At 44.5% G+C, this 27,865-nt stretch overlaps 1 protein-coding gene across 6 annotated transcripts; it reads right to left on the bottom strand.

Annotated features, from left to right (window-relative positions):
- Positions 1-27,129, bottom strand: mknk1 (MAPK interacting serine/threonine kinase 1). Of its 6 annotated transcripts, none has more exons than XM_056276228.1 (14): positions 26,909-27,129; positions 25,652-25,714; positions 24,970-25,072; positions 23,070-23,168; positions 22,853-22,950; positions 20,758-20,837; positions 20,600-20,673; positions 20,311-20,415; positions 20,119-20,174; positions 18,725-18,820; positions 18,349-18,543; positions 17,272-17,436; positions 16,997-17,040; positions 1-1,936 (listed from the first exon to the last, which is right to left on the bottom strand). In XM_056276228.1, exons 2-14 carry the CDS (start codon positions 25,703-25,705, stop codon positions 1,717-1,719), a joined length of 1,389 nt encoding a protein of 462 aa, XP_056132203.1. In that variant the 5' UTR covers positions 25,706-25,714; positions 26,909-27,129; the 3' UTR covers positions 1-1,716. The 6 variants fall into 6 exon arrangements, with proteins under 6 accessions (XP_056132203.1, XP_056132201.1, XP_056132202.1 ...); XM_056276226.1 differs by lacking the exon at positions 26,909-27,129 and adding an exon at positions 26,464-26,519; XM_056276227.1 differs by lacking the exon at positions 26,909-27,129 and adding an exon at positions 26,464-26,519 and having other exon boundaries at positions 23,070-23,135.
- Positions 27,130-27,865: the final 736 nt, after the last annotated feature.

Below are 27,865 nucleotides of genomic sequence, written 5' to 3'. Positions count from 1 at the left end.
AAGGCTCCGGCATCCCCGCCACCCTGACAGCAGGGTAAGCGGTTTGGATGATGGATGGATGAAAGAACTTCACTTGGACTTCACATTATTGATGGAACACATCTTTACTCGTCTCATCTCACCATTCATTTCATTCAAACACACAAAACCATTCACAAAACACACGTGCTTAAAAAAATTAAAAAATAAATTAAAAATAAAATCCATCCATAAGAAACACGGGTATTACTAAAACAGTTCCCTGGACTCCTGCTAAGTCACATGACAACATACCAACCTGAAAACAAGCAGAATTCCCACATTTCAAAACCACACAAGCTCAAACAGAACAGGTATCCAGAAAGCAAGCGGGTCTGATGTGGACGGCCTTGAATTCTAATAAAATGTGCAAAATCAAGGCACGGCTGAAAATGGTGAGGTAATGCTGGCAGCACATGAGGAGAACACGTGATGTAACGTCAAACTGGCAGCTCTTCAGTAATGTCGTGAACCTTTTGGGTAAAGTCAAGACTTGGTCTCTTAATACTGATGCCACAAGAAGCTCGCACCGACATAGTAAATGTAAGGTAAAAAACCCAAACCTATCAAATTTAATTTCCACATATTCACTTTCCACACTCCAGCAACTCAAAATACACTTAAAAAGGAAAACAAACGGTTGTAGTTCAGACAAGAGAAGCTTAAAAAATGTAAAAAATTAAAAATCGACTAATCGAGCTAGCTGAGGGAAAAATCCACATCCAAACAAAAAGTGACCAACAAATCCCTTGAGTTTTACAGCAGATCCACCTTACAGCCTACAAGCACCCATGCAAATCACACACACTGCTCAGAAAGCCTAACAAAAACCTAAATTCATAAATTAAATAAAAATATAAGACCGCCCGTTAGCTCACCGCGTGTGTGACGAGCGAGGCTTTTTCAGAGCTCAGCAACTGAATTAAATATTGTTTAAATGCAGAAACCATTTCACAGTTAAAACAAATACACAAGTCAATATAAAATAACCTTCCCATGAGGAAACAGCAGCTACGTTACAAGCCTTGGAAGGCCCGGTGTTTATAATCATGTGCATGTGGGGTAGGGGGTGATGTATCTGCAGTCTACCTGTATAATTCTCCATGACTCATCCAAAACCTATCTCCAAACTACCTGTCTGCGTGTTGGGTTTCGTTACCCGACACTTGGTGGGTGGGTTACGCCGAAGAAACTACAACTCAAACTGTCCCCGGGCGGTTACATTTCACAAGACTGGGGGGCAAGCTTGTATTCAGCGTATGGTAGCCAGGGGTAAAAATGGGACCTACATCTTACCACTCTTGGCTTCTAGGTGACAAGGGCACCAGGAAAAACACTAGTAACTAGTAACAGCACAGGGGGCGCTACACGGCAGCTTGCCAACGGCAGCAGCAGTTCAATTCTTGGTGTGCTGGCCAATATTTTAAGGGTCCCAAGAAAACAAACACTAACAGACACACACAGGGAGGGAAATGAATGATGACAATCAGGAGGTCATGGAGAAATGTGTGTGTTTGTGTTCACTTCAGTAACTTCGAGAAAACGGGCATCTCTCTGTGGAGGACGTTTCACTGGAATCTGAAATGAAGGTGGGACAACAACCTGTGGGACAAAACTGGAGGAAGATGGTCACAGGAAGCCTTTCAGCCGCAGCAGTACTGGGGGTGTTTTTGGGGTTCCACCCCAGACGGCAGATGGTCAGATTGTGTTGTCCTCTGGAGCGGGCATGAAGTCCATGGTGCGCAGGGCATTGGACTGCGCCCGCCTGCGAGCCAGCCTGGAGTTGGAGGGAGGAGACAGCCGCATGCAGCATACCACTCGACCCAAGTCCTCCTGCTCCTCATCGTGCTGGGACAGCTGGCGGTTGAAGGCGATGGCGTCTGCCGCAAACTGGGTCAGGTCTTTGGCACTGCTGTTCCTTTAAGCAGAAAGGAATGGAGACAACGGGCTTCAAACATTCTTTTTTAGATTTGTACTTACAAGAGCGGCATGAGAGAAATTAGCACCTACATTTTCTCTTACACATGTGCCTTGCATGCTAAATGTAATTTCTTCACAAGTCCGAGTCCGAGTGGCTTTATTTGCCGAACGCACAACAATACAGTGTGGCAAGCATCACTGGCTATGAAAAGCTTAGTCACCAGTTCAACCTCAGAAGTAGCTCAAGAAAATTACATAAAAGATGAAGTTAAAATCTAAAGGTTAGCAAAAAAAAATACAAATTATGAGATAAAAATTACAGTATTGACATTCCAGCCTGAGAAATCAAAGCTAAAGCTAAAATAGCTAGAAATAGACCCAAGGTAAGCTATAATTCAGTGTATACAGGCCAGGGAAGGATAAACTTAAATTTAAACTAAAGTCACGCTTTAACTCTACAAATTAACAGCAGACATGGAAACATACACTCACCGGCCACTTTATTAGGCACACCTGTCCAACTGCTCGTTAACGCAAATTTCTAATCAGCCAATCACATGGCAACAACTCAATGCATTTAGGCATGTAGACATGGTCAAGACGATCTGCTGCAGTTCAAACCGAGCATCAGAATGGGGAAGAAAGGTGATTTAAGTGACTTTGAACGTGGCTTGGTTGTTGGTGCCAGACGGGCTGGTCTGAGTATTTCAGAAACTGCTGATCTACTGGGATTTTCACGCACAACCGTCTCTAGGGTTTACAGAGAATGGTCCGAAAAAGAGAAAATATCCAGTGAGTGGCAGTTCTGTGGGCAAAAATGCCTTGTTGATGCCAGAGGTCAGAGGACAATGGCCAGACTGGTTCGAGCTGATAGAAAGGCAACAGTAACTCAAATAACCACTCATTACAACCGAGGTATGCAGAAGAGCATCTCTGAATGCACAACACGTCGAACCTTGAGGCAGATGGGCTACAGCAGCAGAAGACCACACCTGGTGCCACTCCTGTCAGCTAAGAACAGGAAACTGATGCTACAATTCGCACAGGCTCACCAAAATAGGACAATAGAAGATTGGAAAAACGTTGCCTGGTCTGATGAGTCTCGATTTCTGCTGCGACATTCGGATGATAGGGTCAGAATTTGGCATCAACAACATGAAAGCATGGATCCATCCTGCCTTGTATCAACGGTTCAGGCTGGTGGTGGTGGTGTAATGGTGTGGGGGATATTTTCTTGGAACACTTTGGGCCCCTTCGTACCAATTGAGCATCGTGTCAACGCCACAGCCTACCTGAGTATTGTTGCTGACCATGTCCATCCCTTTATGACCACAGTGTTCCCATCTTCTGATGGCTACTTCCAGCAGGATAACGCGCCATGTCATAAAGCTCGAATCATCTCAGACTGGTTTTTTGAACATGACAATGAGTTCACTGTACTCAAATGGCCTCCACAGTCACCAGATCTCAATCCAATAGAGCACCTTTGGGATGTGGTGGACTGGGAGATTCGCATCATGGATGTGCAGCCGACAAATCTGCAGCAACTGCGTGATGCTATCATGTCAATATGGACCAAACTCTCTGAGGAATGTTTCCAGTACCTTGTTGAATCTATGCCACGAAGGATTAAGGCAATTGTGAAGGCAAAAGGGGGTCCAACCCGGTACTAGCAAGGTGTACCTAATAAAGTGGCCAGTGAGTGTAGTTGTACACAGAGGTATGTAGTAGTACTAAATATGTCAAAAATGTATCTGTACATGGTGCAGGAGTGGCACAGCAGAAAGAATCATCAGTTAAATTCAAGTGTCCGTAAACTTTCATTTAGCATAATTAAAGTGATACTGGCATCGTAATCTGAAAAGTCCTATTGATAGGCTGTGTTCCTATTGATAGGCTGTGTTCCTATTGATAGGCTATGTTCCGAGTTGGAATGTGACCACGGAGAAATTCAGTGGCCAAAACAGCACGTCTGCGGCCACTCAAGACAGATCTGTGATTGACTGTAGATGGTGTCCAATGATAAGTTGTGCCGGTGGATACGTAGACACCAGTCAGTTTGCATATAGGGTGTGTCCGTAGTGAGACGCTATAAAACCACGGAGAAGCCGTGATTTCACCCCCTCCTGCTAGCTACTTGGCTCCAGTTTGTGCTATTTTGCTGAGACTTTATTAGCGATCTTGCTACGATGTATTGCTATCTATCTATCTATTTGTCTAAATATCTATAATCTATCTATCTAACAGTTATTTGTATCACCGACTTTATTATCAAGCTTGCTATGTTGTATTGCTATCTATCTATCTATTTGTCTAAATATCTATCATCTATCCATCTAACAGTTATTTGTACCACCGAATCCTCCTCTTCGAAACTGTAATCCTTGCAGAGGATCTTCCTCTCGCTCTCGCTATCCGACATTTGTTGTAAATAACAAGTGACGAGAGGTACTGAGCCCCGACCACCCAGGAAGACAGTAGCCAAATGCTTTGAATTCATAAAACCACACCTATTTTCGGTTGTGATTCAAACTCCAAATGTTAAAAAAATGTGTTCAGAAAGGGCATGTCAGTCTCTCTTTAAATTAAGTGTTGTGGCTGCCCTCCCCCCCTAACACACACACACACACACACAGTTTGTTGTTCTATACTTGTGAGGACCGTCACTGACTACATTCATTCCCTAGTCCTTAACCCTAACTTGAACCATCAGAACCACGTCTAACCTTAACCCTAACCTGAACCCTCAGAACCACATGTCTAACCTTAATCCTAACCTGAACAATCAGAACCACGTCTAACCTTAACCCTAACCTGAACCCTGTAGATAAATGTAATGGTGTGATGTTTAATAATGATGATTACAATGTATTAATTGGAATAAGGGATATAAGGATATATTAATCATTGGGAAAGCATATGCATGAGGAACAGGGCTTGTTACAAGGACATGAGGGGCTATAGTGGCAGTGGAAAAGTACTGAGTATGTTAGCAGACAGAGGAATGCAGAGTAAATTATAGGAAGGGAAGTGGGGGGCAATAAAAGGATAAGATGTCCCAAGAAGGAGAGTGTGTCTATCTCCATGGAAGGAGTGAGTCGCTGACCTTAGATAAGGTTAGCGGCTCTGAATAGGAAAGGGAACAACAATAAGGGTGTTGTGGTCAAGGGGGAGTAGAGACAAGATGTGCTGTGATTTGTGGTTTCAGAAATAGGAACAGGATTTTACGACGGCAGCTGCAACAAGGAGGTCACAGCAGATGTAGAAGAAGATTACCTGGAGTCTGGATATCAGGGAGGCGGAAATGGAGTCAGATGAACGGACCAATCACAAAGAAGACCACACATTCATGTTCAGTCAACACTTTGTATAGTATAAAGACTGGGTCAGGGAAAGGAGAGACAGTCAGACTTCATGAACTGACACAATCTGTTGTTTGTCAGGGATAGGAAGATCTAGACCCAGAGCTCTGTATGCTTTATCCATTTACTGCTAAATAAAACAGATGGTTTTGAGACCAAACATCTTCTCCTATTACTTTATCAACAAACACGCAGGACTACGCTCTCACATAGATGAAGCTGAGTTGGTAGAGTGAGCTGAAGTCCAACAATTTGGTGACCCCGACGATAAAGACGGAGAAGTGACGGATTGACCACAGAAGTAAAAGACAACGGATAACTGCAGTGTGATGGCAACAACAAGCGGCCGCTGAAAAAAACTAAGGTAAACAGACGCCTGTTTTATCGAAGTTCTGTTATTGGCTATACCAAATTGTGTGGTGTCATTATACGGCAAATGTCCTAGTTAAAGTGGATGAATAAAGCATTGAAATAAATTGTGCACGGGTTTAAAGTCCCGGGGATTAGAAGCCCTGAAAGCAGCAACAGTACTGAAAAAAAGACGTGCGGGTTTAAAGACCCATGGGTTAAGAAATCCCATAAAAGCAGCGCATGCACGTGGGAAATACGGACGGGTTTAAAGACCCATGGGTTAGAGTCCCATAAAAGCAGCGCATGTCCGTATAAGGGCTAGAGGCCCTGAGTGAGTAGGTTTAGAGACCCTTGGGAACAAAAAAAAAAAAAACGGAGGTTCCCATAAAAGCAGCGCTCACTGGTTTATGATATGTGCTGTGTTTTAACGGCAAGTGTGAATGTTTGATATTTTGCATGAGTAAAAAGTGTGTTGTTTGATAAAACTGTGTATAAGTGTGGTAGAAACTCAGTGGTGTCTCAGAGAGGAAGGAGGGAGTGTCTCAGTGAGAAAGAATCAGCAGTGGAAACTGGTGTCAACGTAAACTGCCTGATAAAACTCACTGATTGGGTCAGTTGCTCGGGACGTATGTGCCATACAAACTGACTGGCTACTGAACTCTTCTCTGATTGGGTTGGTTGCTCGGAACGCAAGTGTCATACAAACCAGCTGGCTACTGAGCGGGGACAGATAAAACATAATGGAAGGGGAATCTGACAGGGAGTGTGAAGAATACGGAGGTTGCCCTCCCAATGTTATGTTGACCGTTAAGCAACAATGGGAAAGAACCAGGAGTCAAATTTTTGCAGGCCTCCCTAGGAACAAGCGAGACACCATGATTGGGGTGTATGACAGTATATGGAAAGACTTACAAACACAGGGTAAGGTCCCCAAAGAGGAGGAAAGGACGATATTGGTATTATACCTAGGGAAGGCAGAAAAACAAGCTAAAAAGAAAGCAGATGAACATTGGAAGGCGGAAAAAGTTTCCATGTTAGTCAAAAGAAAATGGAAGAAAGACGGAGAGGAAAATGAGCAGAGAAGAGCCCACTTACACAACATGACCTTAGCTTGCATGGCAGTAGAAATGAATCAAAAACAATCAGAAATAACCAAAGAAAAAGATAAAGGAAATGAAAAAACAGAAGCATCAGCGCCAATATATCCCACAATACCCGGAATACAACCCCCTCCTTATCCCACACCGCAGATGCCACTCGTGCGTGTGGAAGAAGGAGTAATGAAAATGACAGCAATAGGAAAGGAGGAGTACAGAGAGATTAGGGAGACGTTAGAGGAAGTAGTAACAAGGAGAATATCAGAGGTGGAGGACATGGTGAGGGAGGCAGAGCGTAGGATGCAGGAAGCCAAAGAAGGGAATAGGAAAATACATGAGCAGATGAGCAGACAGGAAGAGATAAATCAGGCAAGAAGCTCACCCACGACAGTGTCGGAAACACCCTCCACCCTAAACGGGGGAGGAGCAGGACAGGGGAGGATACAGAGTCAGGGGGTTGAAACAATGGATGGGTTCCAGGAGAGACAGCTCAGAGAGATAAGAGAGGAAGTAATTAGGGCAGAAGGTCCCGAGGAGAGATTGGAGGCAGGTACAGCGGCAGAGGGTGTGAAGAGTAATGAGGACGACGAAGACACATACCAGGTCACAATTACAGGGGCACTAACCAGGCACAACCAGACTCATATAGCACCCCGTGCTGACCACAGGCATAGACACCAGCTTAGGGACAGAGAACAGATACAACCACCCGCTAGATATCATCAACTGCCACTGATATATAAAGGACCCCAAACGGGGGATGTGTATCAACCATTTTCATTCACAGACATGAATTGCATCCTGGATAAAATGCCCCCTCCCACTGAGGGAGGAGGGCCCTGGATGGAGAAATTTTGCCAACACACATTGGGATATAAATTAGCTATGGGAGATTGGAGAGCATTATTGGGAAAACAACTAGCTATGTGGGAAATACAGCAGATTGAGGCTGCGGCAGGCACTAGTTATATACCAGATTCAGAACCATTTACCAGTGAAGCCACAGCTGTGGGAAGGGCAATGAGGGATAAATTCCCCATTCCTCCCGGAGCAATGCATTCACTGACCTTTTCCATGAAAGACGGGGAAGACATGTCAGCATTTTTAGGCAGATGCAAAGGCATATGGACAGACACCGCAGGAAGCCATCCAGGTTCAGGACAGTTACAGACCACACTGTTTAGAAAAGCTGTTATGGCTGGAATGCCCAACACAGTACAAGATGCCATGGAGGGCAATCCAGACATCCCAGGCTGCTCTACTGAGCAATGGGAAAAACATTTGATACATCATATGAAAAGACACAAGGCTACACAGGATGAGGATAGACAGAGCACAGAGTCAGCCCAGGTGCAGCTCCTAAAGCTCCAATTGGATGAGGCAAGAAAAAAGGTAAATGATGCTAAAAAGACAAACCAAAAGGTAGCCAATCAGATGGTTCAACAGCCGCCACCACAAAACTACACCCCACATTTGTACCCAGTGCCTGAATGTGTGTCTAGTTCCCCTTATCGGGGCAGGCTTGTCAGAGTAACAGGAGGTATGAGAGGTAGAGGGAGGGGTCGCGGAGGACCCAGAGGTATGCCACTTACATGCTTTGGATGTGGCCAGCTTGGACACTGGATCAGGGAGTGTCCCATGCTGTGGGGACCCAGGGGAGGTCAAGGTCCAGTCAGCGACAGGGGTGGTTATGTGCAGCCCCCGGTCCAAGGACAGCCTTCAGTTATGGTTCCACTTCATCAAGACCCTCATGCAGCAGCAGCTCCACCGCACGGACAATATCCCCAGACCATGCAGGGTGGTCAGGGGGATGAGTACTGAAGGGGCCCGGGAACTCAAGGGCAGGTGGGGCTGGCAGAACCCTACCTGCAAATAAGGGTAATGGACATGGGATCTGCATTTCCTAGTTGACACAGGTGCAAGGTTTTCCACTATCACGTGCGCCATGTCTCGGTCCACCCTTTCATCCTTCGGTGTACAGCTAGTAGGGTTCTCGGGTAAACCAGAAAATCTGCCTTTGACGACACCTCTGACTACCACGGTGGCAGGACAGACTTTTTTGCATCAATACATTTCATCACCAGCATGCCCAGTCAATTTGATGGGACGGGATATGTTGGTTGAGGTGCTGGGCATCAGTCATGTGTGGGCCAGAGGGACTGGTAGTGACTTTTCCCAATGGATATTCTGTGAACTCTTCTCTGTCAATGATCAAGTCCAGCTCTCAAATGTAGTTGTCAGCTGATGTTTCACCCACGGCTGAAGGACTCTGGGCAGATATATACTGGGGACTCCTAGAACCGGGAAGCAAGCAAAGCAAAGGCGTACAGACTCTGTATTATCAGTGGCGGCCGTGGGTCCAAATGCTACATCCCTACTCCCCTCCAATCGACCCCTTCCACGTTACTCTGTACTATGATAGGGACGGGGATGAAATTTATCAGCAAACTTTTTACAATGACATTGAAGGGACACAGTGGGAAGTATTGTCTAGTTGTATTTTAGTGGAGAATGAAGGTGTGGCAGCTGCTGTTGAATTGACACCAGAACAATTTGAGTGGTATGAGATGTCTGAAGAGGCGGTGCCCCATATCACCTTAGCAGTGCATGTTAAACACCAGGCTAGAGATCTTGGGCCGATGTGCAAGCGACTGATGGCACTGACAGACTGGGTTTGGACCCAACTCCCTGAATTACAGTACTCCCCATCCGAAAAGGCTTACAGGATCATGCACAAGACGGCTGACAAAGTTTTGTTAGAACACAGACAAATAGAGAGATTTCATGGCAGAGAGAAGGCTGATCACTCTGACGCCGCAAGTATGATAGACACTCTCCCTGAGGCGTTATGGTCAGCAGGCCCAACTGATGTAGGCCACTGCAAGAATGTTGATCCAATCTCTTTTGAATTGACAGATCACACTCCGATCTGGCAGAAACAGTACTCCCACAAACCTGAGGCAGAAGCAGGAATCACAGATACTATTGAGGGACTGTTGGCAGCGGGGGTGTTGGAGCCCTTAGCATCTGGCTGGAACACACCTATTTTACCAGTAGAGAAGCAAAATACAGGGAAATATAGAATGGCTCACGACCTTAGACGGGTCAATAGTATTGTGTCAACTCCTACAGTGCCAGTACTAAATCCATATACTGCTATGTCTGCACTCTCCCCAGAACATAAATGGTTTTCCTGTATTGATCTGGCCAATGCATTTTTCTGCCTACCACTAGCTGACCATGTGAGAGACATCTTCTCGTTTACCTATAAAGGCCGACAGCTAAGGTATACGAGGGTTCCCCAGGGTTTCATCTTGTCTCCTGGGCTGTTCAATCAGGTTCTGAAACAGCAGCTCACTGATCTCACCCTCCCAAAGGGGGTGGTGTTGATTCAGTATGTGGATGACATCCTTCTGGCAGCTCCAGATCATGTCTCCTGCCTAGCAGCCACCAAATCCCTATTAACTCGGCTGTATCATATTGGGTTCAAAGTTTCAAAAACCAAGCTCCAGTGCTGCAGACAGATGGTCTCGTTCCTGGGGAGAATTATCTCTAGTAGAGGAACAGGTGTGTCCCCAGCCCATAGATCCTCAATTCTAAACCAGTCACAGTGAAAGACATGCTCTCATTCCTGGGGTTGACGGGTTATAGCAGACAGTACATAGCATCATATGGGGAACTCACGCACCCCTTAAGGGCCATGGTCAATGAGCAGGGGATGAGAAATTTGTCAGCATGCTTACAATGGACCACTGAAGCAGAGAATAATTTCATTTCCCTCAAACAGGCTCTCACAAACGCTGCTGATTTAGCACTGCCTGACTACAAAGAGCCATTCTATCTGGATGTTTCAGAAAAATCACATACAGTGAATGGTGTTCTTTTTCAGAAAAAAGGGGGAGGTAGGCAGGTGATGATGTATGCAAGTGTGACACTCGATCCAACAGAAAATAGACATCCACCATGCACAAGACATGCAGCAGGGGTAGCAAAAATTCTGCAAAAAGTAGCACACATAGTCATGGGACATGCTCTTAACAGTCCTGACAACACACAGCATAGTGGCCTATGTGAACTCAGCAGCATTCACCATGACATCATTAAGACAAGAAAAGGTTGGAAAAAATCCTCAATGCACCACACATAACGTTCACACACAAGGGACTCAACATGGCAGATAACATGGGGGAAGGTGAGCCACATGTGTGTGAAGAAAGAGTACAGAAAGATGTTAAGGTCAGAGCAGACTTACGGGCAAACCCCTTAGCTGACCCAGAGGAAGTGCTGTTCACAGATGGCTGTTGCTACAGACATCCCACGGAGGGACTGAAGGCAGCATATGCAGTGGTAAGACAAACAGATGAATGGTTTGAGGAGGTAGTGACAGGGAGAGTAATAGGAAAAGAATCAGCGCAGCTAGCTGAATTACAGGGAATGATAGCAGCATTAGAATGGGCAGAAGGGAAAAAAGTAAACATCTACACAGACTCGGCATACGTGGTAGGAGCAATACAGGTGGAGCTCAGTCAGTGGATCAGAGCAGGATTTTTGACAGCAGCAAAAACCCCAATCAAACATGAGAAAGACATCAAGAGACTGGTAGAAGCCCTAATGAAACCAACAGAGGTAGCAGTAATAAAGTGCAGAGGTCACGACAAAACTGAAACAATGATAGCAAAAGGAAATCAGGAGGCAGACTCTGCAGCTAAAAGGGCAGCAGGTTACACAGCCCAATACATGATGATGCAGGTGGGAAAAACGGTGTATGAGTTACTACCTGCCTGCGATGTAAATATGTTAATAAAGGAACAACAGAAAGCCTCTCCTCAAGAGTTCACAGTTTGGAAAGAGAGAGGGGCAACGGTGGACGGCTTCTGTGTTACAGGAGGCACACGGGCTAACACATTGTGGAAAGGCACAGATGCAGAGACATCTGACCCATTGGTGGCATCCATTTTTGCCCGCAATGATTGTGAATCATATCAGGGAATGTAAAATATGTACAGAATACAATATCAGGGCTACAGTAAAGCCACATGAGGGAAAATTTCCTTTGCCAAAAATGCCAGGTCAAGAAATCATAATTGATTACACTGACATGTTGGAAAGAGTAAATGGGTATAGGTACCTCTTGGTCGCCGTGGATGCATACACTGGCTGGCCGGAAGCAGTACCTGCTAAAAAGGAAGATGCCAAAACGGTAATCAAATTCCTAATCAACCAATACATACCAACGCATGGGTTTCCAAAAACAATTAGGTCAGATAATGGCACACATTTTAAGAACAAAGACCTGCAGGTAGTAGAAGCGGCCCTAGGACTGAAACATGCGTTTGGAACAGTGTATCACCCCCAATCACAGGGAAAGGTGGAGAGAATGAATCAGTCCATTAAAGGAAAAATAGGAAAAGTGTGTGCTCAAACAAAAATGAGTTGGGTAGATGCCCTACCCCTAGCTCTAATGTCAGTTAGGAGCTCAGTAAACTCCATCACAGGTTTCACTCCATATGAGTTGACAACAGGGCAGCAGTTCCCGGGACCGGGAGCCGGAATCCCAACCACGGAAAAGGAAAGAGATCCGCTGAAGTACAAACCTTACTATGACCAACTAACAGCTTTGGTATCAGCTTTCTCAAAACAGGTTGCAGCAGCAGAGGGGAACCTAGAGGGACAGACACCGCCCACCACAGACTGGGTTCTGCTGAAGGTGATCAAGAGGAAGTGGTCGGAGCCAAGGTGGACAGGGCCATACAAGGTGGTTGAGAGGACATCACACGCGGTCCGACTACAGGGCAAAGGAGACAGCTGGTACCACCGGAGCCAGTGTGCAGCAGCGGATTCACCTGCTAGGACACGGGAACAGATAAGAAACACCACAGTTGACTCTGAATAAGTGTAAAGACACGAGCCACTATCTGTGGCGACAGTTATTATAGCTATCACTTTTGGATAAGATTTACAGTAACCGGCTTTGCATATACTCAGGCAAGCCACAAGATACTCAAGATTGGAATGAAGAATTTTGCCAGGTGCGGAAAGAATGTTCTGATGTTACCATAGAGAGCAAAAGCTCTCCCAGAAAAGGTTTTCTTAGGATACAAGGAACTGATAACCAGAACACAAGAAGGTTTTGCTTGCTAAGAATTTTTTTGATATATGTTGATTAAGATGTTTGAGGGAACAAGAAAACCCCACAGAGCCAAATGGTGGTGGTGGGGAGTGTGCGGGATCATTTCTATAGTAATAGTTACTTCAGTATTGATGTGGGAATCAGCCATCAGAGACAGACACACAGATCAAAACCAACACCACAACAGAACAAAGAGGGAAGGCCAAGGCCAACCAGATTACTGCATTAAAACATATGGAGGTATAGACGTAGACTACACTCTGGGAACGAACGTGACATTTCAATTTGATTTATGCCATGTTATTAATTGTGGGAAACACCAGGAGATGTGGAGAAGATATGATTTATACCTGTGCGGAAGTCCAGAAACTCACTCCAGTTGTCTAAGGCAGGGGGATCCGCCTAAGAACTCCGGCATGGGCAGTTTGTGTGCCGGATGGGAACTGATTTGGCAGTATACTGGTCCATGGACCCCTATCAAAACCGAGGTCAAAAATCCAGATACGGTTAATAAGATTAGTTTCATACGCGGCCAACTACGACATAGGTCGGGTGGGATTAATCCCCTGTTGTTGACAATACACGACCTGTGGGATGATCCATTTATGACAGGCCAGAAAAAGGCATTCTATATGGTTGTGGGAGCATATCAACAAGGCACGGACACCATGGGCCTCGTTAAGGTGAATTTGTTAACACCTCCATCCCCCAAGAAAACAGACGCCTCGATTAGCACATTCGAAACTAAACCTAGACAGAGCAAGGACGTAATCACCATAGATTACAATAAATTAACGAGAGGCGATATTGTCAAATTGGCTACTGGATATGGGGACAAAAACCTGTGGTTAGATTTGATGGCAGCTACTGCTGCCTCCATGAACATGAGTAATTGTATTGCATGTTCTTCAGCCAGGCCAACTCTTTTCACCGCCCCAGCACCTCTGTTTCCCGATACAGATCCTATAGGATTTCATTGCATGATGGCCCTAACTATGCAAGCCAACCCCCCTAACTGTACTACTCTCAGCTCTATTTTTCCACCCGTTAAAAACTCCACGGTGCCGTCGGCGTTCACCCCGAGAGCTAATAACTACATGTTTATCTAGGAGCTCCAGCTCTGATATGAAGATGGGACACATGCCTGACGGCTGGTGCAAATACACACTTGATGTCAACAGTTGGTCAGTCCCTAGCTCTATGGTGTGGGGAAGGGCTGACCTGTTTTGGTATTGCGGGGACAGGACTCTACATATCAGCCTGCCAGCAGACTGGTCTGGAACGTGTGCAATGGTCAGGTTGGTTCTACCCCTGTTTTTGCTAGGGCCACGCCAACAGGCAAATTTCACATATACCCGCCACAGGAGGGACACATTTGATGTTGGCTAATGTTCTCCCACATACATAGATGCTATAGGCGTTCCCAGGGGAGTTCCAGATGAGTATAAGTTGGTAAATCAAGTGGCAGCAGGATTTGAGAACATTCCGATCATTGGTGCACTATTTCCAGTCACTCCCAATAAGAATGTGGATAGAATTAATTATATCCATTATAACGTCCCGAGGCTCGCCAATAAAACCAGGGACGCTGTAGCAGGCTTATCTGAACAATTAGCTGCCACTTCGTTGATGACAGTTCAAAACAGAATGGCCCTCGACATGTTATTAGCTGAAAAAGGGGGTGTTTGCTCTATGTTTGACGATCAATGCTGCACGTTCATCCCCAACAACACTGCTCCAGACGGCTCAGTAACTAGAGCCCTAAAAGGACTTAGGACCCTGTCGGAGGAGATGCATGACCATTCAGGTATAAACGACCCACTGGGAGGAATTTTTGAACAGTGGTTTGGGAAGTGGAAAGGTGTGATGGTGTCTGTGTTTCTGTCCCTGGTAGGCATGATGACTGCACTTGTGTTGTGTGGATGCTGTTGTATCCCCTGTATCAGATCTCTGTTTGAAAGGTTGATCGTCACTGCCATCGAAAAGAAGAGTCCCCCATCGACCTATCAGATGGCTCAAGTCGAGACGGAGGCTCTGATGGAGGACGGAGGGTGTGAAGAACTGGGCAGTGACAGAGGCTGAATGTGATGTTTGAATCCGATTGGTTGGTTGGTCTCATTTATATGAGACCAAAAGGGGGATTTGTAGATAAATGTAATGGTGTGATGTTTAATAATGATGATTACAATGTATTAATTGGAATAAGGGATATAAGGATATATTAATCATTGGGAAAGCATATGCATGAGGAACAGGGCTTGTTACAAGGACATGAGGGGCTATAGTGGCAGTGGAAAAGTACTGAGTATGTTAGCAGACAGAGGAATGCAGAGTAAATTATAGGAAGAGAAGTGGGGGGCAATAAAAGGATAAGATGTCCCAAGAAGGAGAGTGTGTCTATCTCCATGGAAGGAGTGAGGGTCGCTGACCTTAGATAAGGTTAGCGGCTCTGAATAGGAAAGGGAACAATAAGGGTGTTGTGGTCAAGGGGGAGTAGAGACAAGATGTGCTGTGATTTGTGGTTTCAGAAATAGGAACAGGATTTTACGACGGCAGCTGCAACAAGGAGGTCACAGCAGATGTAGAAGATTACCTGGAGTCCGGATATCAGGGAGGCGGAAATGGAGTCAGATGAACGGACCAATCACAAAGAAGACCACACATTCATGTTCAGTCAACACTTTGTATAGTATAAAGACTGGGTCAGGGAAAGGAGAGACAGTCAGACTTCGTGAACTGACACAATCTGTTGTTTGTCAGGGATAGGAAGATCTAGACCCTGAGCTCTGTATGCTTTATCCATTTACTGCTAAATAAAACAGATGGTTTTAAGACCAAACATCTTCTCCTATTGCTTTATCAACAAACACGCAGGACTACGCTCTCACATAGATGAAGATGAGTTGGTAGAGTGAGCTGAAGTCCAACAACCCTCAGAACCACGTCTAACCTTAACCCTAACCTGAACCATCAGAACTACGTGTCTAACCTTAACCCTAACCTGAACAATCAGAACCACGACTAACCTTAACCCTAACCTGAACCATCAGAACTACGTCTACCCTTAACCCTAACCTGAACCATCAGAACCACGTCTACCCTTAACCCTAACCTGAACCATCAGAACTACGTGTCTAACCTTAACCCGAACCTGAACCATCAGAACTACGTCTAACCTGAACCATCAGAACAACATGTTTACCCTTAACCCTAACCTGAACCATTAGAACCACATCTACCCTTAACCCTAACCTGAACCATCAGAACTACATGTCTAACCTTAACCCTAACCTGAACCCTCCGAACCACATCTACCCTTAACCCTAACCTGAACCATCAGCACCACGTCTAACCTTAAGCATAACCTGAGCCATCAGAACTACATATCTACACTTAACCCTAACCTGAACCATCAGAACCACATGTCAAACCTTAACCCTAACCTGAACCATCAGAACCACGTCTAACCTTAATTTACCCTAATCTGATCCTAATTCTAAACGTAACCCTTGATCCAAATCCTAACCCCTTAAAGAAGTGAAGCCCAGCTCAAATGTCCTCAGTATAAAGGTTAAAATCTCAGATTGGGGGCATCTGGGTAGGTCGTCCCAACAGACACAATTGGCCGTGTCTGCGGGTGGGAAGTCGCATGTGGATATGTGTCCCGGTTGCTGCACTAGTGCCTCCTCTGGTCAGTTGGGCTGCCTGTTCCAGGGGGAAGGGGAACTGGGGGGAGTAGCATGATCCCCCCACGCACTACATCCCCCTGGTGAAACTCCTCACTGTCAGGTGAAAAGAAGCAGCTGGCGACTCCATATGTATCGGAGGAGACGTGGTAGTCTGCAGCCCTCCCCGGATCAGCAGAGGGGGTGGAGCAGCGACCGGGACGGCTCGGAAGAGTGGGGTAATTGGCCATGTAGAATTGGGGAGAAAAAGGGAAAAATCCAAACGAAAAAAAAATCTCAGACTGATCCTCTTAAATACAGCTGAAGAGGAACACACATAAACACACCAGTGTTTCTTGTGTTTGTTACTGTTGCTCTGTACTTTGAAACCAATTTGTTGTTAGAATACTGTGGAATTTTAGTTTTACTTTAATTTCAAAGCCTTTTTTTTACCTTTGTAGAACATGAGGCGTTGGAAGACCTCTCTCTGGAGCATTCTGGGAAAATAAACAAAACAAAAAGAAAGTTGGTAAAGGTTTCAGCAAAATTTAAATTTCATCAGAAAACCTTTCAGGGAGCAAAAGATCCCACATTAGCAAGAAAACATTATTTCAGTTCTGATATGTGGCCATTGAAGTTGAAATGTGGTAAAATGATGCTTTATGGTCATTTTGGCAAAGACTACTTAGTACTCTGATATATGACAAATGCATGAAGATGATACGCACCCCCTGCACCCATGGGTGCTTGAGGACCTGAGCAGCACTGAGGCGCAGAGTGGCATCCCGAACCAGCAGCTTGGATATTAGGTCCTTGGCCTGATCAGAGATGTGAGACCAGTCCTTGTCTTGAAACTCATACTTGCCCTCCTGGATACTCTCAAACAGGTGACTCTGGGGAAACAACGTTTCAGCATGTGGAAATCCTCTCGTTTTTATCAGACGATCAGTGTTTCCATTGTGATTTTATGGAGCAGTGGTACACTGGTATTTGTTTGCATGTAGACCAATACCACACAGAGTTAAATATACTTTGAGTACTTTGTCATAATAAAAAACTGAAGAGTTAACTTTAATTCTAAATAAACTACATGTGCATCACTCTTGATCTTAAAATCAGAGATCTAGGGGAAGAAATTTAAGTCAGACTTTTCTAATTTCACAATTTTTCTAGTGGTAATAATTTACTTACTTCTTACTTACTGTATATATACGGTTTTTAAATCTGACATTGCAGACAGACATAACATATTGTACATAGTCTGTTTTCATACCCACACTATTCTGCATTGTATAGCTGCTAACACGTTGGGAGCAGCTGGCAATGAACAGGAGGGTGATGATGAAATTTGACGAAGATGGTGGAAATTTGGGACGTAAATAATGAAATTTAGGATGGTGAAATTTAAATCTTTTAACTATAGTGATGCATCTTTGTCGACTAATAGGTCGATTTACTGACTTCACTACTTTGTAATCATTTTGGTTATCTATATGCAGCGGCTGGTATTACCCCATTTCTCCACATGGCCATCAGGCCTCATTTAATCCAAAATGTCCATGCTGTTGTAGCACACCACATGTAAATGTTTACAAAGCAGTGGATATGCAGTGAACCGTGTGTCAAAGAAGGCTGTGAATGGGACACTATGGCCTACTGAGGATTCAGGGAAACAACAACGCCTGGATTTTCACTCGGACAAACCTTTTACATTGCGAGTACAGTAGGAGGTGAACATGTTGTGGATGCACCAGGTGAAATACAGCCTGATGGAGGAGGACAGCCAGCTGGTTTGATGACCATACCTGACAGGTTCTGCAGGTTTCCCCCCGGTCCCAGCCACAGTCGCCGCCGCAGTGGCCTGTGAAAGGGGGGCTGCCACTCAGCAGGATGTAAAGGATGACCCCCAGGCTCCAAAGGTCGCAGCGCTTATCGTAGAAGGAGGCCTCATCAGTAAAGACTTCCACCACCTCGGGAGCCATGTATTCTGCTGAGCCACACTGAGAAGAGAGGAAATAAAGAATGAAGAAGGGTGGAAGAAAAGCAGACAGAGAATAATAAATTGATTAGAAATAAGTAAATAACTAAATAAAAACACAGGAATGGGCATATGAGGAGATTCAAGCCATGTTGTATCTCTGTGCCTGGCTGTTAGTTTTAAATCAGACTGTGCTGCTTTACCGGTGTGGTGAGCTCTGGCGTGGTTATGGGCGTACAGGCACTGCTGAGCTTCACTCCACTTCCTAGGTCAAAATCACAGATTTTCACTGGGGACACCTGAGTTGGAAGACACAGGACAGAATTACAGCTATAATGCTGATTATACTTTATCATTAACTGACTTATTTAAGACTGTATTATGATCATTATGATATTGTTTATTATTGTGCTTGCTGGGGCGTCCGGGTGGCGTGGCGGTCTATACCATTGTCTACAAACACGGGGATCCCGGTTCGAATCCCCGTGTTACCTACAGCTTGGTCGGGCATCCCTACAGATGCAATTGGCCATGTCTGCAGATGGGAAGCCAGACGTGGGTATGCGTCCTTGTCGCTGCACTAGCGCCTCCTCTGGTCAGTCAGGGCGCCTGTTCGGGGAGGAGGGGGGAATAGCGTGATCATTCCACACACTACATCCCCCTGATGAAACTCCTTACTGTCAGGTGAAAAGAAGCGGCTGGCGACGCCACATGTATCGGAGGAGGCATGTGGTAGTCTACAGCCCTCCCCGGATCGGCAGAGGGGGTGGGGCAGTGACCGGGACAGCTCGAAAGAGTGGGGTAATTGGTCAGATACAATTGGGGAGGAAAAGGGGGAAATTCCAAAAATAAAAAAATCATATACTTATTTCAGAAATGAAACATGAAATGAATGGCTGAGTGTTTGGAATGCCAGAGTGGAGCACAAAGATGAGGTCACAACGTTTGCAAAATTTCTCAACCTTCCCATAGATAATGTTGCTCAGTCTGACACACTGACCCAGTCTGCTTCAATCTGCCTCTGCAAGTGCTGCAAAAGGTAACTGATGGCTTTTCCAAAACAAAACACAAAGCAAATTTATAGTAACTTTAAGAACCAAGCGGCAACAGGTCTTCAATATAAGGTAGCTACATGCAAGTAAAACTCACAAAACTCACTGGAAACAGCCTGCAACCCACAGAAAAAGTAAGAGAAATAACACTTGCTGCATATCAGTATCCAAAGCACAAATACAGTGTATAGAAACTGCTCGTGCACATGGTAAATTAAAATATAAATCACTTTAACAGTTTTCTTGTAAAAGAAAAAAGTTTTTACCATTTCCCCTTCTTTTAGGCCACTTAACTGCACTAACTATTGTATGTTGCATCAGAGCCGCTCTCCACTGCTCTTCATGGGGGAGTCAACAGTGTCAGAAGTCGATGTTGAAATAAGTACAGACAGTTGCTAAGCACTGACAGCAGGATTGCTGGGAAAGTCACTATTCTGTAAACGGTTAATTCAACTGAATAAACCACACAACTTTTCGTTAGAAAATGCACCCTATCGTAGTTATTATATTACCATACATCTCTGGCAGCTTTAGAGAAGGCTCACCCGATCAGTGTATTCACAAAGGATGTTCTCGAGCTTGAGATCTCTGTGGGCGATACCTGAACAAAAGAGGAAATGGATAATCTGAAAAATTCTTTAAATAAATAAAGTTGCATTAACAGCTTGACTGAAGATTTTATTCTGTTCTGTTCTCTCACGCCACTGTTACCAACAGCAGAATGGAGAGGAGCTTACCTTTTGTATGGAGGAAGTCCAGAGCCTGGGCAATGTCCCGAACCACCTTGCTGGCCTCCAGCTCATCAAAGTGTTTACGGTTCTGGATGTGCGTTAGAATTGAGCCTGAGAGCAAAGGAGCAAAGCATCACTTAGACAGAAACGGTATTGTTCCAAAATTTAAAAAAATACAAACAACTACACACAAATACCACAACCATAATTTTCATTCATCAAATGGTCCACAGATGGAAGTGGAAGAAATAACGTCGGTATCATTAATCCAACCGAACTATTTCCTGTGCATTACCTCCACGCAACTTCTCGAACACCAAGTAAAAGCAGTGGTTATCTTCAAAGAACTGGATCAGTTCCAAAATGTTCCTGTGCAGGAAATAAAACACGGATCAGAATACACTGATCCTCAACTACGAACTTGTTTTTACTGAAGCTCAGAACAACGCTTACCCGTTTCCTTGACACTGATACAGTGTCTCAACTTCCCGAAATACCCTGCTGCGACTGTGCCCTGCACTCTTCTCTATGATCTAGACAAAAGAAAAACACAGGGTCAGTGCTGGGTTGCCAAAAATGAAACAAAACCATTCTGACTTCACAGTGTTGAGTGTCATAAGATGGCGACATCTTGTCGACAAGATGTCGCCATCTTACAATGCTGTGATTGCAAACATTCCCAAATCCTCTCTGAATAGTACACATGGCCATTGAAACTCTAGTTAATGATCACGCCCATATTTGCATATGAAAACGATTGTTGGTTTTGGTTGTTGTGCAATTGTATTGGTTATAAGAGGGGGGGGGATACCTGCAGTCAGTGGAGACTGAAGAGGTCATTTAGATGATGATGAAACATTTCTCTCTATTAACATTGTGTCCAGAAGAACTGAATCAACTTTGATTATCTTACCTGGATTATTGAGCATGCATAGAGACACTCTGACTCATTTTGGCAAGGATTGCCTTAAACGTCTATGTGAGTACAAGCAAACGGTGTGTATGTTGGCAGACTACAGGAATCCCCTGAGATCCAGCCTAAGATGCAGACAGAGCGGAATTACACCTAAGAGCCAGCAAATGAAATCTTCGATCAAGGGCCACCGAGCTAACCAGATCCTCCACAAGGCAGAAAGCCAGCTGTTGAACAAATGGGTGAGACAAACTAATTTTGCCATCGACGCTTTGAAAGCCAAAGAGGAGCAGATCCAACAGACTCACGTCGTGTCTAGATGAGACCACTTTCCAACGTGTGACTAAGTTCACGGAGAAGGCTCATCTAGCACAACATGAAAAGTCAAAAACCAGGCAGCACAACAAGTTCGATATAGCGAGATATCGGCAGACAACGGACAGCGCCCTCAATGGCAGACAGAGATAGAATTTGTCCAACAGACAACTCACCCAGGCGGACAAAGACATCCTTGCTACAGGTTAGCCTTCTTACACTGTGAAATCGCAATTGGTGATGGAGGACATTTGATTGTTGATGTTTAGCGTAAACCAACACATACTGATCAGTACTTAAGGTTTGACTCTCATCATCCACTGGAGCACAAACTAGGAGTCATCAGGACACTGTACCACTGAACTGACAATGTCCCCACCAACACAGCGGTCGGGTAAAGGAAAAATCCCACATTAAACAGGCCCTGGTCAAGTGTGGTTATCCTAACTGGGGGTTGGTCTAAGCCAGGAAGATGCCCAAACAGTGCACCAACCAATCGAAGAGGACAGCAGCTGCCTAAGCGTAAACCAGTGGCAATTCAGTATGTGACAGAAGTGTCAGAACAGTTGAGACGCATATTTTCCAAACAACGTGTCTCAGTTGCTTTCAAACCCCAAAACACACTGCAACAGAAACTGGTCCAGCCCAAGGATCGGGTCCCCCAGCACAAACAGAGCAATATAGTGTAGGCTGTTGTGCTGGAAAGATTGCCATGACTTGTACATTGGGGAAACTAAGCAGACGCTGGCCAAGAGGATGGCACAACACATAAGCGCTAACACGTCAGACCAGGACTCCACAGTCTACACCATCTTCAGGCCGGTGGCCACTCTTTCAAGGATGAGGATGTGCACATTCTTGATAGGGACGAACGCTGGTTTGAATGGGGGGGGGTTGTCAATGAGGCCATCTGTGTAAAGAGGAAATGACCATCCCTGAACCGAGGGGGGGGGGGGGCTAAGAGTACATCTGTCACCATCTTACAATGCTGTGATTGCAACTATTCCCCAATCCTCTGTGAATAGTACACATGACCATTGAAACTCTAGTTAATGGTTACAATTATTTGCATATGACAGCGATGGTTGGTTTCGGTCGTTATGCCACTCTATTGTTTATAAGGGTGGGGATACCTGCAGCCAGTTGAGACTGAAGAGGTCACTCAGATGTGTGATGAAATGTTTCTCTCAATAAACATCATCTCCAGATGAACTGATTCAACTTCCTTTGACAATACACCTTGTTTTGTTACCACCTGCTGCTAATGTTGAACATACAAATTACTAAGAACATGCATAGTATATCACCACCTTAGCTCACCTTCACAGCAAACTCCTTTCCATTCTGAAGGCTTATGCATCCTTGGACTTTTGCATATGCACCCTGACCCAGCATCTCATCTGTCAGCTTGTACAGCTCTGAAAAACAGGGGGACACTTTAAGCATTAGGCAAGTGTATTTTGGAGCAATGACGTGGATAAAGGTTAACATTTTACCAGGTTATAGATTTAATATATTTGATAGTTTGAGTCACTACCATCAAAAGTGCCAGTAAAGCTGTCTGTTGCTCGGGTCCTCTTCTTCTTCTTTCTTTTAGCTGCATCTGGGATGCACACAGGCTGGCTTTTCTCAATCTCTGGATCAATATGTAAGCATATGTAAAAAAACTAGTACAAAGACACATACTTTTGTTGCACATACAATGCAAGGGCTAGATCACACTGGATGATCTTAATGCTGATTGCACACCTGACTGGCCCTTTTGGACCCTTGAAGCTTGGGTTAGGCCTAGTCTGGCACTCAAAGTAGACTATCCTGTGTGAATGTAAAGCCATCTAATTCTGTAACGGTCTCTACATGCTTCAAACAAACTAATTCCAAAGACACTTTGTCTGACCACATTGGACAACAAAGTCATTCAATACTTTTTCTGAACAGCTAAAGTTGAAGGTGGGGCCAGAGGCCATCCATCACAGAGAGGGGTGGGATTAGAAACCAGTAGTACTCGTTGCTAGAAGAGATCAGTTGGCGGTGATAATGCACAATTTCTTTGTGTGCCAACCACATTTCTGTTTGCCAAAAAGAAGGAAAAAGAGGTTCTTTTTACTTTCATACAAACACAGCTGTAGCTGGGTATATGCTAACTGCCATCATGTCTATTATTTGCTGGCATGAAGGGCTGCACAATATATCATGTTTTTATCATTATAACAACATGAACTTCCACAATAAGCACATTGCGAAAGGCTGTGATGGCCTAGATTTATCGAGATAAAAAGTTGAAACAGCATAGCAGAAGAACTAAGATAAGTGGCTAATAGTAATTCATGGGCTGCTGGCAATGTGACTCTCGCTGATCCGACTGTCAGCCTTGAAAGAAAGTTGGTTTTATCATTACATTACATTTATCATTGACAGTTTAGCTGGGCCTTCAATTATGCCTTGCTTCAAATAATACAATAAATGTTCATAAGAGGTTAAGTAAATGTTTAACTGCTATTTTCTATCCATGTTAACCAGATCTTCATGGACAAACGCTCAAGTTTTTCCTGAATAATGAAGAGGATAGAATTTGCAGACCACGTGAAACCCTGCCCAATTTCTTACTGAGCACACCTAGCCAAACACAGCGGGAAGTTGGCATATACTTTGAAATGCCGGCTTTGGGAAGTTACACAAAAAAAAATCGGATGCTGATCCACCTGATTTGACCAACGGAACTCTCCTTTCGGGCATTATCTGACGTTTTGACCAGTACTCCATTTGAAACATGGGAGTACTGGTCAACAGGCCAAACTGTGACTCACAGTGATACAAATACACTTGACTAGCAGGAAAGAATTTTATCTCTGAAACTTTAGCCCTGTCAATGATCCAATACCAACAGGTGAGAGAGAACAAGATTTTTTTCAAAACAACCTCACATTTGCGGGGCTGAATCTGTTAGTGTTCCTGTAGTGTTTGATTGGGCAAAGACTAGTTAAGATTGAAATCTGAGAGGCATAAAGCAAACAGCTATTTCAAGTTTAACTCAGAGGGAACACGAAAAAGAATGTGAGAAAGAGAGGTCAGCTTTCAAGCCCAACAAAAAAATGGGAAAGAACGTTTTATGAGAGAAAAAAAAAGCTGCTTTCACTTCCTGTCATCATTCAGTACAGAAAGTCCTAGCAACTAAATTAGCTTCTTGTTGAATCAATACTGGTAACACACAGTTTAATTTTGTTGACATCACATTTCATAGAGACATTTTAGTGTTAATAGATGATTCAGACTTTAACCGATTGGTTGTCTTTCTTGATATTTTGCAACATGAAGTGAACTGGTCTTAAAATGCAACAATATTTTAGACTGGTCAGACCTTTGTATAGAAAGCTCCATGTGAAAATGCTCTTCAGCTGTTGCAAAACAGAATGCTGTTTATGTCTGAACTGTAGTACCTGCTGGGCTTTGGGTGATGCGCTGCCTCTCTTCAGCAGTTATTCGGTTTTCCTGCATTATCCCATAGCTCTGCCCTACTTGGCCCATGGCCAGGGAGCTCCCCTGTAACAGAGAGGAAGAGATAGCACACATGGGTGGGGGATAGCAGCGCGGTAGGGCAGTAGAAAGTCAAAGAAGGGACGAGAGGGAGGGATGTCTTTTTTTTTTTTCACTTTTGTTCCACGGTCAGAACTGCGATATTTTGGCATTATTTGTACTGTCAGCCCCTAAACAACCACCACCGGTCTCAAAGACAGGCAAAACCTAATTTGAAGTGCAACATCCAACTGAGTCATATAGTTGGTATAACTATCGAGCTCATTATCTAAACCTGTGGAATATTGCTAACACAGTAGTGTGATATGTAAACAAGAATACAACGGCGTCACACACCTCTTCTGACTTGGGGCATTCCCAAAAGCATTCATACAACCATTAATAGTGCATGACTCATGAAGAAAGTGATGAAACTGCTTCATTTCATTGCAGGTAAAATTGGTTACTGATACTGTGGGTTACTTTCTGGCATCTACTTATGACAACACATAAGCTTTCGGGAAGTTACAGGGTTGACACACACACAGCATGTTTTTGAAGGGAAGCAACAGCATTTCCAAGAGGAGCTGGGAATAAAGTGCCTACCTGGAGAGAGTGCTGGAAGACTTGCAGCTCTGCCATAGTGCTATGTCTCACCATATCTGCCAACTGAAACCACATTAGACATTTAAGTTATCTTAAGCAGGTGTGTGGACTGGGCAGTCACAGAGATGTCAGATGCCGCGAATAAGCTTAAATTAACAAAGAATTTGAAACATGATCTACTCTATACGATTATATACTTCGATGTGGCCAGCCTAGTAGTGAGTGACAGAACAGTCCAGAAACATTAAAATTAAGCACATTCTCTGTCAAGTGAAAATCATCTGTCATTCATAAAAATCACACTGTAGTCAGCAAATGTAGCAGATATGTGTAACGTTAGCTCTGCTCTAAAGAACCAGTTACAACACAGTTCATTTGTTGATTCACTGTGGGATTGCTGTCCTTTGCCAATTAAGCAAAGGCTAAACATAAACCGACTATCCTGAGGCGTTAGCTAGTTACCCAACTAACGCTAGTTATATCTCGTTTCAAACTTCGCTTTGACATTGCAAATAATGCCGCACAAGCAGTTCTACTATTAAAACTTTACCTGCCAAATGATCTAAATACGAAAGTTGGTGTTAGCGGGACAGCTGACGTAACGCTAATCTCCGCGATAGCAATACTAGACCGAGCTAGCGTTAGCCAAAAGCTAACCTAGTGTTAAACACTTAGCTAGCGAGCGGCAGTTTCTCTCTCTCCTCTTATAATCAAGCCAAACATTGATTCGCTTCGGGGTCAAATCCTAAAGAGAGAAGCCAAAGTGATGTTAAAGTGAAAGGCCGGCAGTAGCCGAACGTTCGAGCGCTAACCTGGAATCCTTGTCCACACTGAGCGAAACCGCACGTCAGAGCCTGTGCCATCTGAAGTAAGGCTCCATGCACAACAACGGCTTGAAATCCAGTTAGCGTTAACAACCAGTATGACGCGTAGGGCGGGAAAAGACATAAACAAATACAGGCCCCGCCCCTCTGAGCACATGCCCTATTGGGATTGGTCAACTGGCTTATACGTCGTCCTAATGAGTTTTTTATCGCACCAAACGCCATAGGTATGAGAAACCTTGTTATCTGCACAACTATTTATAAAAGTCGAGTCAAGTCAAGTCAGAGTTCATTTAAAGTCCGGCGGGTCATCGCAAGAACTGCGGTATCAGTCACAGCACATATGCAACTTAAAACTGCAGCGGTCACCGCCTGTATATCTAGGGTTTTCTGGAAGGTTCCGAACGTCACGAGTTTAGTCTGAGCTTCTTACTGGAGCCCGATGGAACTTTATCGGGCCAAAACAGGGGAAGAGATCCGCCTTAACACGACATTACTATTTACTTGCCCTCGCAGGGTAGCCGCCGATGGCAACGATCAAATCCTTCGTGGCGACCCCTGGGGAACAGCGAACAAGCCGGAAGAAGAAGAAGAACAGGGAGGGAAAAAGAGGAAGAAACCTCAGGGAGAGCAACAGAGGAGGGGTCTCTCTCCTAAGATGGACAGACGTGCAGTGGATGTTGTGTTTACACAATTTACACAATACAACATTGAAAGAGGATAACAGAAGTATAATGGAATTATAAGATATATGAAGAATATAACGAGGAGGATGCCAAGCAGTGTCCAGCAGCCCAGGACCTGCGCCACGCGACCACCATCACCATGTAAACGTGACAGGAGGGCAGAGTACACGTGCACACAGGGAGACTCACGTCAAGTGTGACTCACATCGTCATACACCAAGTTCTGAGAGGAAATGTGCATCCCTACTAAAACAGTGACTTTGTAAGGCAATTAAAAAAAAAACCCTGGTTCTCCAAAGAATTACACCTCCTATCAAAAGAAAAGAACTGGGCATACAACAATGGAAACAGGGATCAATACAGAGCAGCCAAGTTTCAGTTGTGTACTGCAATAATGAAAGCTAAGTCCAGCTATGCAACAAAATTGGAACAACAATTCTCTTCCAGTAACTCCAGATCAATATGGACAAATCTTAAGGGAATGACAGATTGCAAAAAACGCCCCTGCTCCCCTTCATATAATGACTATAACCTCTCAGATAAATTACATGGGATTTATTTAAGGTTTGGAAAACATATTCCACCAGCCATCTCCCCTACTCCCACTCCAATTCCACACTAATGCATCCAGGAGGATGAGGTGAGAGCTACATTCAAGAAGCCAATCATTAGGAAAGCAGCAGGGCCAGACAGCATCAGTGCCT

Source organism: Lampris incognitus, chromosome 3, assembly GCF_029633865.1.
Source record: "Lampris incognitus isolate fLamInc1 chromosome 3, fLamInc1.hap2, whole genome shotgun sequence".
Taxonomy (NCBI): domain Eukaryota; kingdom Metazoa; phylum Chordata; class Actinopteri; order Lampriformes; family Lampridae; genus Lampris; species Lampris incognitus.
The sequence above is the reverse complement of the archived record's forward strand: the minus strand, read 5'-3'. Positions and strand labels throughout refer to the sequence as shown.

Coding starts and splice junctions, on each gene's coding strand:
- mknk1 (XM_056276226.1), bottom strand. CDS start 26,514: ATGGCACAGGCTCTGACGTGCGGTTTCGCTCAGTGTGGACAAGGATTC. Junction 20,416..20,599: donor GTTCGAGAAGTTGCGTGGAG/GTAATGCACAGG, acceptor CTTTGCTCTCAG/GCTCAATTCTAACGCACATC. Junction 18,821..20,118: donor TTTGTGAATACACTGATCGG/GTGAGCCTTCTC, acceptor CTTCCAACTCAG/GTGTCCCCAGTGAAAATCTG.